The sequence below is a fragment of the Parambassis ranga genome, chromosome 2 (assembly GCF_900634625.1).
Source record: "Parambassis ranga chromosome 2, fParRan2.1, whole genome shotgun sequence".
In the NCBI taxonomy this organism is placed as follows: domain Eukaryota; kingdom Metazoa; phylum Chordata; class Actinopteri; family Ambassidae; genus Parambassis; species Parambassis ranga.
This window is the reverse complement of record NC_041023.1, coordinates 8,453,519-8,466,485: the sequence shown is the minus strand read 5'-3', so window position 1 is coordinate 8,466,485 and position 12,967 is coordinate 8,453,519. Positions and strand designations below refer to the sequence as shown.

Below are 12,967 nucleotides of genomic sequence, written 5' to 3'. Positions count from 1 at the left end.
GTCTGACTTTAAAATCAAAGCAATTTCAAAGGTAGATTCTCAGCCCTGTAAATCTGCTTTTAAATTACGCTGATCATATTCTTGCATGACTATTGCACCTTCCACTTGATCTATTCTAAGCCAAAGGAGGGAGAACCATGACTTCCATTACTCCTTTGCTGCCCTTGACAAAAACATATTCATGAAACATTAAGCACAACAGACCTGATAGGATGAATGTTCTATTAAATGTATTTAAATGGTGTTAAAAATACTGAATGTTACAGTGATGGCACGATACAGACACAGGAAACATCACATTGTACATTATGTGAAATAGTGGTCATTGAGCAAAATCAATGAAATCAAAATCAGTGAGCTCATCTTCAAGTCACATCAACAGCTGCCATTACTGCTGATTTTACACAAACAAATAAAAGCAACTGAAGAAATACAATCAAAGCTTTGTCAGCCAGTGTGAAATCTCAGTGTGACAGACATGGCATAAAATCAGAATTTTCTTACAGAGAAATACAGTGTAAAATGTACTTGGCACTTTGAATGTAACAGTATGCAAAAACCATTCAGTGTATTTAAAAAAGAAATAATCAGAGGGTTTTGTTGCAATATCTTCTACATAAGATGCATTTTGACACAATTTTCTTCCCACATTAACCTGCATTTAATAATAGGCATTGACAGTGAATCTTTCATTTTCTAATAAGCACGAAAACTCTCCCTTTCTCAAACCACATCCGGAGAGATCAGGCTGCTAAAGAGAACATTTTGGGCTAATGTCAGATTCATGTTTCATTTCTCTTTGTCCCTGTCAGTCATTGCATCAGTGCTGCTCCCGTGTGGCTCTGTAAAGAGCTGCATCTTGCTGTTAAGCTGCACACAGAGGTAGGCTAAATCCTGTTTGTCCAGAGAGTGTGCCAGGGCCAGGTAAGTGGACAGAGTCCCTGCCAGCAGGAGCCTGTCCAGGGATAAGGCCGGCAAGAGCCACAGCACGACACCCAGCTCCAGGCACACCGGGTGACGGAGGTGAGACAGGAGGCGCTGGGCACGGGGTGACTTGTGAGACAGAGGGTCTCCTAAACCAAGACACTCATAATACACCTGAGAAAGGAGGTGGTTTATAATGTTTACCTATAAATTAAAGCCACTTTGTCCTCATTCAAAGAACTTATTTATTGAAGGATAGCACGTTTAAATGTAGCATCTTGTTTTTGAGAAAGCTAACATTAGCTATTGTTGCATTTTTAGTCACCTTAGAGTAAGGAAATGTCACATTCTTTGAATTTTAATGGAAACAACAACAAACTCAAAGTGTGACTTAGGTATGACTACAGCACCATTGATTAGTTAAAGAATTTCTGCATTTCTCACTTCTGAATTGAAACTTTGTATTAACCTACCTGCTTGATGCCCAGTAGTTCTGTATAATCGAAGACCATGAGGATGCTGCAGATGATGGCCCAGCAGAGGAAGTGCAGCGTGAAGCACAGCAGAGGGAACCAGATACTCCATGGCGCATGACGCACTGACCACAGACAGGGGGCACCAGTCACCGGCTGCCAGTAACGCATCAGGATCTAATAAAAGCAGGAGAACAGAGAAACAATATGTGGTGGTACACAACATATGATTAACTCCTGAACTACTACAGCTTAGTTCAACATGTACCTGGAGGACCAGTGCCGTACTGAAGCAGTATGCTGTCCTATTCAGGACCCCTAGCACTGACTGGAGGGCCTGTTTAACAGGCGGCCAGGCAAGCAGGCTGTGCTGCAAGGTAAAAAGAGCCAGCAGACCCAGATCCACAACAAGAGACCAGAGGACAGAGCTGTCCCGCAGAGCCACAGACCATGGGATGGAGTCTGAAATGAGGAAAATGAGACGAGAGGTCACTCAAAAGTAGGTAAAGATAAATATGCATCTACACAATAAAAAACAAACACAAAAAGCAGCAGTGTATAACTAAAGTGAGTGATAGACACAAACCAATGGCATCTACGCAGACACCGAGAACACACAAATCCTTTTCAAAGGCACTCATGCGTCAAACGTGCCACAGAGAACACTACAGTTCTCAGAGACCTTACTGAATGCCATGAATTGGTTTGAAATGTCTGCGGGCCCTTTAAAGGCAATTCACAAAGCGGGGTTTGCAACACCAGATCAAAATACTCTCAAATTTCGCATTTCCTTTATACAGCGATCAAAAAGTTCTTCTGCTTGGTAATTCAACTGTAGTCATACATTCTGCAACGAAGTTAAACACTAGGAGGAGGAAAAACTATTCGCCCAACGTGGGGCTCGAACCCACGACCCTGAGATTAAGAGTCTCATGCTCTACCGACTGAGCTAGCCGGGCGATGCTAACATTTTCTAGTACTTTGAACAACTACTATAGTCTTCAGTATTAAGACGTCAGTATTTGCAACTTTTAACATTTGCCGCTGTGTGTCTATTTTAAAGTAAACACGTGTTGCAAGTATTGTTGAGTTTCACAACTACTCCACAACTGTTAGCTAGCCTCTGCCTGCCTCCCTCCAGCACTGATCACCAGAGCTTACCTTGACAGAGTGTCGTGTCCCCGGTGATGTTGTGATAAATAGCTCGAAACGACACGAACCGAATAAAGTCTGCCCCGGAGATGAATACAAACACAAAGTTTAACAGAGAAACGCTACACAGAGCCCAGCCACGTATCGCGACTGACGCCATTTCAATCAGCGTTTATCTTCATTTGACTTCACAGTTCCGGGAGGGAGGTTTGTGGTAATACCCGAAATCAACACAGGGTGGCGCTGCTCTGCGGTCACAGCACAAGCAGGAAGTAAAGTAAACTCAAAATCTTAAAGAGTTAATTATAGGGAGTCAGAGCCAAACAACATTTAAGACTTTTTGAGTGACTTTATTACGGTATCAAAATGTACAAAAGGACATAAATCAAATGAGGGTAACCTCCCCATCATAGCACTCTACATGGAAATTTCTGCTAGATGATTCCACTCGAATAGCCTCTGTAGACCCCTGAAACAATTAACAAAGGAAGGGAAATGTTGCAAACATTCACAAATCATTTGCAGAAAATGTAATTTTTAGTTGAAGGTCACCTCAGTTGGCAGTATCGGCATCCTGCAGGCATCACAGCGTGGAGCCTGGACCCTGAAACCATAAACTAGTTTCATTGAAACATGAGTGGGTGTGACGTATGTCCTGTCTGACAGCACCCCCCCCCCCTTTTCACTGTGAACTGAAGAGCTGGGTCCATTCTGGTTGTGACTTCACTCACCTGTGGTAGTCGCTGACACAGTAAACCCTGCACTCTGAGTCCACGGTGAACGGCTGGCCCTCCAGGCTCTGTCTGCAGACCACACAGCGAAAGCAGGATGGGTGGTAGGACTTCCCACAAGCCTGCAGGACCTGATGGAAAAGATCACACAAAATGACATCGCATGCCACATACTGTATGCATGTAAAAGGAGAAATACTCACCAGGTCTGTGATTGAACTTCCACAGCTGCCACACACCTCTGGGGATGGATGGACTCCAGAGAACTGCAGTGAATAACAAAAGAGTCCACTGTACAGTTTAAGTGGATAAAAACACATCACCACCATCTGTTAACAAAGATGGCACACTCACCAAAAAGTCATCCTCACAATAGATTTGTCCTGACACTGTGTAAAATGGCTTGTCGCTGAGTTTTTTACCTGATGATGATGAAGAAATTGTGTAAACATTAAAGGTGTTTTAGCCCTGATATCCTCTTTAACATGAGGAGGACTCACTGCAGACGCTGCAGGTGAAGCATGCGTTGTGGAATAAACTTCCCATCGCCCGACAAGCTCTTCCTGCACCGTACACTGCTTTTCTGCACCTTGTACAACTTCCTGAAAACCACACACAACATGAGGAGGATGCACAAAGACATGTGGGATTAACTAATTCCGTGTTTTCATTCTCACCAAAGAACAGACTGGAAGTCTGAAGGGGTTCCATCTCTGACGATGTTTCCTCCAGTGGTCTGGATCATACAGTACAGCTGACTGACTGACTGACTGACTGAGGGTCTAATTTTATGTGCATTGCAGACAGCTGTAAGGGGAGCTGCTGTCTACATGGGTGCAGCAAGTCCTCAGACCCCCTGACTCCTCTGAGGTGGCTGCTGAGGGGGTGGCAACTGGTATGAAGTCAGGAGCAGGACAGATCTGGATCATACAAGTCTCTCTTTTTGCAGAAGTTGGACCTTCAGAACATCTGAGATGGGTTCCTTGATTTCATCAGTGTAGATCAGTGTGATGCTGTGACAGTCCAAAAGCAGCAGTCTGTTTGCATCTAAGCAAAGAGGCCTTCCTTTGATTATCTGTCTCCTATTACTGCCCCCAAGTGGACAGTTCAGGCGCTGCATCTTACCAAAATCAGAACTACCCAAATAACAGCAAGAGGTGTGAAACATGCTGAATGTAACTTACAAATATTAAATTATATATTGTTCGCTTCTCTTTTCAGTGGCTCTGATTTACTGTGATGTTTTGATTTTTTTTTTTATTAAAAAAAGGAGACATACATGAACAGACCACAACAGTTAAAATCTCTCCTCTCTCTCTCTATTAACTGAGGATTCAAAGAGGCTCTGTGCTGCACATGTTTGTCACTGATCTACAGTTACACAGTCAGGGAGTGGAGCTCTGACAGCTGCTGCTCCTTCACTGAGGTCTCTTGTTAAGTCACAACTGAAGCTGTGTGAATTCACCCTGCACACCGCCCACTCTGCATGCTGTCAAACTGGTCCAACAAAGAGAAGTCAGTGTGTTGATTGTAAAGGTGTGTGTGTGTGTGTATGTGTTTTGGAGATTCTACACAAATTAGGTGTCTTTGAACCTCCACTCTATCCCTGCATTTATATGAGCTGATATTTGAATAGAAAATGAGTAAAATCTGAAGATTTAGTCTTTGATTTGGGCTAAATTGAGACATATGTTTTAGATCTATTGAAGACATATGTTTGGAGATAAACAGGTAAATCAGTGCACGGTGTGTGTGTGTGTGTGTATCAGGGATCGTGCCCTCAGGTGTGTTTCTGTGCTGGAATGTCTGCGTCAGGAGGCATGTGGAGGCAGGAGGGAAACTTTGCAACACTGGGAGTGTTAACAGTGTATACACCTAGTGTCATCCATAAGTTATTCATATTTTCATCATCATTTTACAGTCCTCCAGGCACAACCTGATTTTGAACCCTTTATTTCTGAATTCACCCTTCTTCAATCGTATCAAAGAACATTTATATCTTTAAAGTTTGCTGTTGTATGTTTAATTTCAAGAAGAAATCCGTTTTTGTTTCCACACCCTGCCTCCGCCTCATTTTGGGGGATACACAGGCCCGTGCCAACAATCTTTGGCATGTTGGCCTGCGTATAAATAGGGCACCCATTGTGCCACACACAGCCAGGGGAGTCACATAAGGACTGGGGATCTTATTAAAACGTCCGTGTAGCGTGTGTCTGTGTAGCGCTTCAGTTCAAATGTACCACAGCAGGGCCTTGCTGCTGCTGCTCGCTCTCTCGTCAAGTCAGGACAGGTAGAACACCTGCGGTCCACGCCCTCCCTGCGCCTGTGCGCACGGTTAGTACAGAGCAGGAAGTGAGTGGCTGTCAGCGCTGTCGCTTTTTGTTGAAGGGAAAATGCAACCGTGTGTTTGAGGTGGAACAACGGCTTGTTTTTACACATATTTGTACATTTTTATACAACAGAAGTTGTTATATCTGTGAACATGCGGCTCCACGCGTCCTGCGCGCTGATGGGACTTTTATTTTGGGCAGCAATGGACTCAACAGGTGAGAAAATGTCATGAAATGTGAGCTCAGATTGTCTTTGTTGAAGCTTTGTTTATTTGTTTCCACACTGGTTCTCTTGTGGGCTACAGTTTAAAAAAAATATGCACTGAAATACCCGGAAAATGTACTGAGGCGGATAAGTACAGATAAGGTGCGCGGCCAGCCAGAGCCAAAAGCAGCTCTGTGTCAATAAATGAGAAGATAATGAAGACAATATCACATATGATTGATTGAGCTGACAGATGCTGACAGAAGCATAATTTCTGAGTACAATAATTCCCATCTCTGACATCTAGACCTCCATTTTCAAAAGGTTTATGAGGCATTATTGGAGCTTCCTGGAGGCCTGAATTCATCACCACTTCATTAATGATTGACCATCAATCTGCTGCTAATCTATGAATGTTGGCGGGTGTTTTTTAAAAGTCATATTTTATTCCAAACGTTGCTTTGTTTTCCACATTTTTGATTTCTTTAAAACTTTCTGCAGCAGCCTGTGACATCCTCCAAACACTCACTGCCACCAGAAGCGCTCCTGCTTGTATATCATTTTGAGTGCTCCAGTGAGGCTGTCAAGTTCCTGCAAGTTGAGAAATTCTTGTTTGTTTTCCTTTTGAAACAATGATACCAGCAGACCAGTGTATTGTACTTTTGTTTTTGTCTCAATTTCAATGCACACTTACTGCATGCAGTTCCAATCTGCCGATCAAATACCAGAAAGCAGCTAGGAGAGAGTGACAGAAACCTTTGAAGAACATGTTTTATTTTTCATACCTGTGACTGAAACTGGAACGATGTGACACCAAACCTGTGGTGTAGCTTCACAGCCGCTGGTGTGTAAGCACTTGTTTTGTGTAAAAGGTTTCCTTCACTGCAGGAGACAAAACAGATACTCATGCTCATGGTGTTTAATTGATTTGCTTTTTGTCTGACACTTTGGCACATGGTATGTGACTGTGTTTGCTCACTGTCGGCATTCATCTGTCTGACCACCTGTGTGTGACTGTGCAGGTATTTAATGATTTATACCAACATCAGTATAGTTCATCCTCTGATAAACATGAATGTGTGTATACTTTGGTTGTTGAGATGTTGTGGGCCAGCAGATTCACGGGTTTCTAGGTTTACAACATCTGTTGATGTGTTTCCTCAGAGTGTCTGAGGACGATGGTTCGACCAGATAAAGGTTCGTCCGTGACGGTGTCCACCGAACTCCCTGAGGATCAATGCACTGTGTGTATCAGTTTGAACGACACGCAGACTTCCTGTCACACCTCCTTGTCTCTGGTACCCGAAGAAAATGTCAGCCTGCTGTTCCGCTGCTCCAAGCCTGTTGAATCGGCTTTCACTGTGACTGTCACTCGCTCCATTGGTGGGTTTACACAGACTGTTTTTCTGGCCTGATCTATTCTAAGATGGCAATTCTGCATCGCTCACGCTGGTGAACCAGCATAGAATGATCACCTGAGTTTCCTGCTCCCTTCGGCTTTATTGTGACTTTCAGCCCATCGATTAGCTGTCCAGCTTTACTGATGACCTTTTGTGGCTGCAGCTGTTTTCAGCAAACAAACCCTGATCATATACAACACAACCTGCTCAGCCACAAACTGAAAACAAACATTTAGAGTGTAGCTTTTAGTGGACTAAAAAAAAGAACTTAGAGAAAGAGTCAATATTTGAAACACAACAGCACAAATAAAGTGTTTTTCTATAGTTAGTGTGGGTATAGTAACTTTAAAGCATGATACATTGGCAAAAAAGGCAAAATAAATATAAACTCATATTACAATTAAAAGATGTGCATGGTCTTTGTTTCAAATCCAGAATGCACTAAGGACGCCTGCAGCCCCACAACAGTGGAAACTCAACCGGACATCCTGACAGAGTTTGCCAGGACCTTCACCTGGGAGCTGGTTGCACCTGAGAAGACAGTGGTCACTCTGAACATCCTTGGGGAGGGACTGAAGGAGACGTCACAGTCATGTCCTAATGGTTTGCAGTATTCAGTGGCCACATCTAAAACCAGCAGCGGGGGCCGGACTCAGTATTGTCGAGGTGGTTCTGTGACCCGTTTCGAACTGTTTAATCAGGCGGTGGTGTCACTGCTAGTTCAACCGAAGACTCGGGTGGAATCAGTGCTGTTTCAAGCATCCGCTGGACCACTGAGTAAGATTTTAGGTGGAGTTGCTCAGCTTATCTTTACTTATTGTGGTAGATTTACCGACTCTTTTTTTTTCCCTGTTTAGAGGGCAGAACGATGGATATAACGGTTGATTCCAGCACGACGGTGGTCCTCAGCCGAGAAGTAGAGGAACCAGAGTGTGAAGTGTGCACCACCGAGGGCTCTACTCGTGCTTGCAGCACAAAAGAAAAGACACTGACCAACAGTGAAAACCTTTCTGTGGAGTTCAGCTGTCCAAAACCACAAGATGTGTTCAGTGTGAAGATGAAGAAGAGAATAGGTAACAGCAATAATCTGAGATATGCAATAGATTAAATACATGGGGACAAAAATGTAAAAATAGAAAAGAACAATTTACATTATCATTATTTATCTTTTTTGCATTCATTTTATTTGCTAAATAACATTATTACTTTCTTTACTCAGAATGCACTGAGACCTCCTGCACCCCTGCTGCAGCAGAAGTTAATCCCAACCTATTCAAGGACTTTAAAAGATCCATAACATGGGACATAAGTGTTCCAGAGAGGACTGTATTAACGCTGGACTTTCCCAGTGATGGACTAAAAGACAAGTCTGCATCAGAAAATTGTCAGGATGGCTTTCAATACTCAGTGAGTTCAACCAAAAGCAGCGGAGAAGTCAAAACTACAAGTTACTGTAAAGGCGGCACTGTGTCTCATCTGGATCTGCTTGGAGTGACGACTATGACCGTGGATGTGCCCAAAGAAGGAGAACTAGAGAAGACAGTGTTTAATGTCAAAGCAGCACCAAGAGGTGAGCGCCACGTTCAACATCCCACATTAACATGTAGTAACAGACTTCCTCACTGTCTTCATGTAAATTTTCCCCATCAGCTGGCAGAATCATGTCTGTGACCCCTGACCCCAACACCATCCTCATCATCAGTCGTGTGAGTAAAGAGCCAGACTGCAGTGTGTGTGTGGACCAGGCACCCAAACAGAAATGCAACCCACAAACTCTGAAACTGACAGTTCCTCAAAACACGTCAGTAGAGTTTACGTGTCCTCGGCCTCAGGATGTTTTTACTGTGGAGATCAACAGAAAAATTGGTATGACTTATTTTTAATCACATTTTAATCTATTTGACCTCTTCACAGCTTATGTTGAAGTCTAGAAAACACTGATGTTCTTCTGTCTATAGACTGCTCAGAGATCTCCTGCTCGGGCAACATCGTTCAGGCTGAGTCCTCACTGTTCCCAGACTTTAACCGGACCTTCACCTGGGACCTGAAGGTCCTGTCCGATCATGCCTTCCAAGTGGACTTTCCTGAAATGGGAATGCGACAGATTGCCAATGGGGAGACCTGTCTGGATGAACATACATACTCTCTTGTTACTTATCTGCGCTCTGGACCTGCAACCATTGGAACCTTTTGCAAAGGAGGACTTGTAACCACAGTCCTGGCTCGCTATAAGGGTCGTGTGTCGCTGCAGGTGCCTTGGAACACAAAATTGAACCCTTTTGACTTCAAACTCAACTCTGGACCTAAGACAGACAGTACGTTTTTCTGTATCATAATACACATTTGGTCCAGATCTGTTTTCTAAGCACAGTATTCTCTGCTTCTGTCTCTTCAGTGATAGCCATAGTGACGGTCAGCCTACCTCGAGGGGTTTCAGACACGGACTTCATCACAGCCAACTACCCAAAAGACTTCCCTGATATGCAGCGTATGCAGTGGAGCTTCATAGTGCCCGGCATGCACAACTACACCGTGCACATCCGTGATTACACGGCTCCAGAATGCCTCAGTGATGAAGTGGGTGTGGAGTACCAGAAAGAGGACCCAAATAAGGTGACCAAGCTGACTCTGACAGATCCTCAGCCCCAGCACCAGCAGGGCAACTTCAACATGGTGCTGAAGAACTGTGAAACCAACCGCACACTGGAAGGACTCACCTTGAACTACAGAGTGTCTGTAGTGAGGAGCGGTCATCCAGGTACAGTGTTGACCCTACAGAGCATTTAAAACCAGACAGAGACAAGGTGGAGCTTAAAAACTCTTGTCATGTTTTTCTGTATAGTTCTGTGTACGGTGGATCTAACCAAACACCAAGGAGTGTCCCTGCAGATTGAGAAGGTGGGTTCTGACCCCTACTGTGAGATAAGTATGAAATCTGTGGTTAAAGAGAAGATAAATGTAGCTGCAGGCACCACAGCCAAGCTCTCCTTCCTCGACTGTCCCATAGAAGAGGTACGCCTGACTGCCAGCCAAGATATCGGTAAGATGTTCGTTTTATTTTGGATGATTGCCTGGTTTTACCATTAGTATTATAATAGGTAAAATATTCTTGCTTTTTTAAAAAAGACTGCCAAAACACAGCATCCTGCTCTTCGACTGTCCTCACCGTCCCCACACTGGATTCCTGTCTGCCGATACCCCTCTACAGCTTCACCTGGCATGTCAACATCCCTCAGAGCAGCACCGTGGATCTGGTGTCGCACACCGGGAGTCTCCAACAAGCTCTGCCGGGCCAGGAGTGCACGCAGCCTGTATTATTAGACGTGGCTGAAGCTGACGGGTTTTCTGTTGGAAACTTCTGCTCTAATGGAATGATCCAGAAAGTCCAAGTGCACGCCAACGTCTCCATCACAGCTAAGGCCCAGGACTTCACTAAGACTTTGGGCCCGTTCTTAAACATCAGCGTCAGTCAGAAGATCCCAGGTAAAACATGGACATACTACTACTACTACTACTATGTGTAATGTAAGAATTTCTATATTAAAAATGCTTACATTTCTCAAACACATTTACATTTTTAGGCAAACCTATAAAATAATTTACTAGTTTCAGCATCTAAAATGTCTGTTTTAGACCAAAAAATGTGATTCATCTGGTGATATTTTATTTGCTCTTATTTCTATCTTTGAATACCACAAAGGGGCGCTGTTGTACCACACAGGAGACTTATCAGACTTTTATTTCTGCTACTTTTCAGAGAACATTATTTACAGAGTCAGTCCTCAGCCGACGTCTCCGACCTTCCTTGCCACCCCCAACTGGCCTCAGGGTATGAAGCCCTTCTCCACCGTGTCCTGGATCGTCACTCTGCCGAGCCAGTACGAAGCTCATCTCCAGTTTGTCAACATCAGCCAGCCCAAGTGTGATGACAGACACACTAGCATCATGGTAATGATGCTGGGCTATGAGGAAGAGCTCATGAGCCGCAGGGAGGACGAGGCTGCAGAGACCACGTTAGTGGTGCCAAACAGTTTTTATCTCAACATGTCCAACTGTTTGCCAGAGGAGCGCCACTTTGGTGCCGTGACCAAGATCATACTGCAACAGAAGACCAGTAAGTCACTTTAGGTCATCCATGTGAACAAAATTCCTCAGATTATGAGACTGTTTGTGTTTTGTCTCCACAGATGTCTTGGCCATCGTCCTCGGGATTGTGGGAGCTCTTTTACTTTTGCTCATAGTGCTGGCTGTTGTATGTGTGGTCATAAAGTGAGTACACCTGTAGAAAAATGCTTTTTAAGTCAACACTCTGTTTCGTTTGTTGACTTTTCTTTATCTTTTAAAACAGGAAAAAGAAAAAAGGAAGGACAAACAAAGAATCATCGATCTACATCGGCAAAGGGAATATCTTCCGCCCCAGTGATGGCCATTTTACCAAAACCCGGTCTGACAACGAATCCCACGTCTATGACTCCATAGATGAGGCGATGGTCTATGGCCACCTGCTAAGTAACTCCGGCTATGCCGACAGAATTCAGGACACCTATAAAGGGATCCAGGTGGACTCCTATCAGACATTTACAGGCCCCACTGATGGAGGGCTGCCTGTGATTAAGGAACCAGATCCAGAGCCCGAGGTGGACCAGTTCAAGACCTTTTTGAACCCTTCTGAGTCTTTCATCCCATCCCGCCCGCGCACTCCCATTGACCGGCAGGATAGCCTTGGTTTCCAGGACCGCAGGATGGTTGACAATGAACTGTACACGTTCAAGAGCACCGGGGAGATAAACACAATCCGGCTCTCTGGTTATGATATGGAGCCACAGCCGCCAATACCAGAGGAGTCCCTGTAGCCTTTTTGGACTGTGACTGTATGATGGACTGCTGTTACTAAATCGTCACTACAGCAGTGAGTATCTGTCGACGGTATTGATGTCAATATACCATCGTTGCACTCAGGGAACCTGAGTTTGTTTACCTTTTTATCGTGCCATCGGTTTTGTCTGCTCCGTCATTTCTAGAGCTTCAAGAAAAGAAGCAGCGAGCCTTTTTTTTAAAGGAATAGTTCGGGGTACTCGTTTTCTTGTGGAGATTTAGACCAAAAGGAAAGAAGGAAACACATGAAGCTATGAGGTTGTCTTCAGCAAACACAAACCACCAGCACATCTAAATAATACTAATTAACATGTTGATCTGTGGAGTGACTTCTGGACATTGGAGTTGCATTTTACAGCTTCCTACCTTGTTTCTAGTGTGTATGTTGTGCTAAGCTAAGCTAATTCTGACAGTAGTGATCATGTGTTTTATCTAACTCCATGCAAGAAGGCAACAATAACACCGGACTTTTTTTTTTTTTTTTAGAGATTTGTTTAGTTTTCACAAGCAGAAACTGTGGAAAACATTCAAGTACCGATGGTCCTTGTTTTAAAGCATTTTTATGTTGTTTACTAGTCTTTTTTAAGATTTATTTTTCTTTACTTGTGAATACTGTTTTGTTTTTAATACAATAAATTCAATCAAATAGTTTGGGTGGAAAGTGATGATACACACCGTCTCACACACACACACACACACACACACACACTGAAGCAGTAGATGTGACAAACACTGGCCCTTTGCATTTTGGACAGTGAAAACAACTCCAGCCATGAAAAGCAGCACAGGGTCGACTGCAGAGCGGCAGCCTGTGTTTATCATGGAGGAGAGTGCAGGAACAACAATGCAGAGGCCAGGTTTACACATCTGCATCATG

At 43.9% G+C, this 12,967-nt stretch overlaps 3 protein-coding genes and 1 non-coding gene across 4 annotated transcripts; 1 reads left to right on the top strand and 3 right to left on the bottom strand.

Moving 5' to 3' along the window:
• Nucleotides 1-213: 213 nt before the first annotated feature.
• Nucleotides 214-2,742, bottom strand: nrm (nurim). The gene is made up of 4 exons (XM_028399424.1): nt 2,559-2,742; nt 1,666-1,859; nt 1,398-1,574; nt 214-1,098 (listed from the first exon to the last, which is right to left on the bottom strand). Exons 1-4 carry the CDS (start codon nt 2,707-2,709, stop codon nt 790-792), a joined length of 831 nt encoding a protein of 276 aa, XP_028255225.1. The 5' UTR covers nt 2,710-2,742; the 3' UTR covers nt 214-789.
• trnak-cuu (transfer RNA lysine (anticodon CUU)) lies at nt 2,284-2,356 on the bottom strand. Its single transcript has one exon. It is a non-coding gene; the product is annotated as a tRNA-Lys (tRNA).
• A 162-nt stretch (nt 2,743-2,904) lies between the features above and the next one.
• limd1b (LIM domains containing 1b) lies at nt 2,905-4,109 on the bottom strand. Its single transcript, XM_028399425.1, has 7 exons — nt 3,958-4,109; nt 3,781-3,882; nt 3,635-3,702; nt 3,484-3,546; nt 3,281-3,411; nt 3,102-3,153; nt 2,905-3,018 (listed from the first exon to the last, which is right to left on the bottom strand). Exons 1-7 carry the CDS (start codon nt 3,989-3,991, stop codon nt 2,935-2,937), a joined length of 534 nt encoding a protein of 177 aa, XP_028255226.1. The 5' UTR covers nt 3,992-4,109; the 3' UTR covers nt 2,905-2,934.
• A 1,507-nt stretch (nt 4,110-5,616) lies between these two features.
• Nucleotides 5,617-12,604, top strand: cdcp1b (CUB domain containing protein 1b). Its single transcript, XM_028399423.1, has 13 exons — nt 5,617-5,826; nt 6,980-7,198; nt 7,651-7,992; nt 8,073-8,288; nt 8,435-8,785; nt 8,866-9,081; nt 9,174-9,530; nt 9,611-9,973; nt 10,058-10,255; nt 10,342-10,698; nt 10,973-11,329; nt 11,403-11,484; nt 11,564-12,604. The coding sequence occupies exons 1-13, from the start codon at nt 5,763-5,765 to the stop codon at nt 12,066-12,068; spliced, it is 3,627 nt and encodes a 1,208-aa protein (XP_028255224.1). The 5' UTR covers nt 5,617-5,762; the 3' UTR covers nt 12,069-12,604.
• The last annotated feature ends 363 nt before the right edge of the window (nt 12,605-12,967 follow it).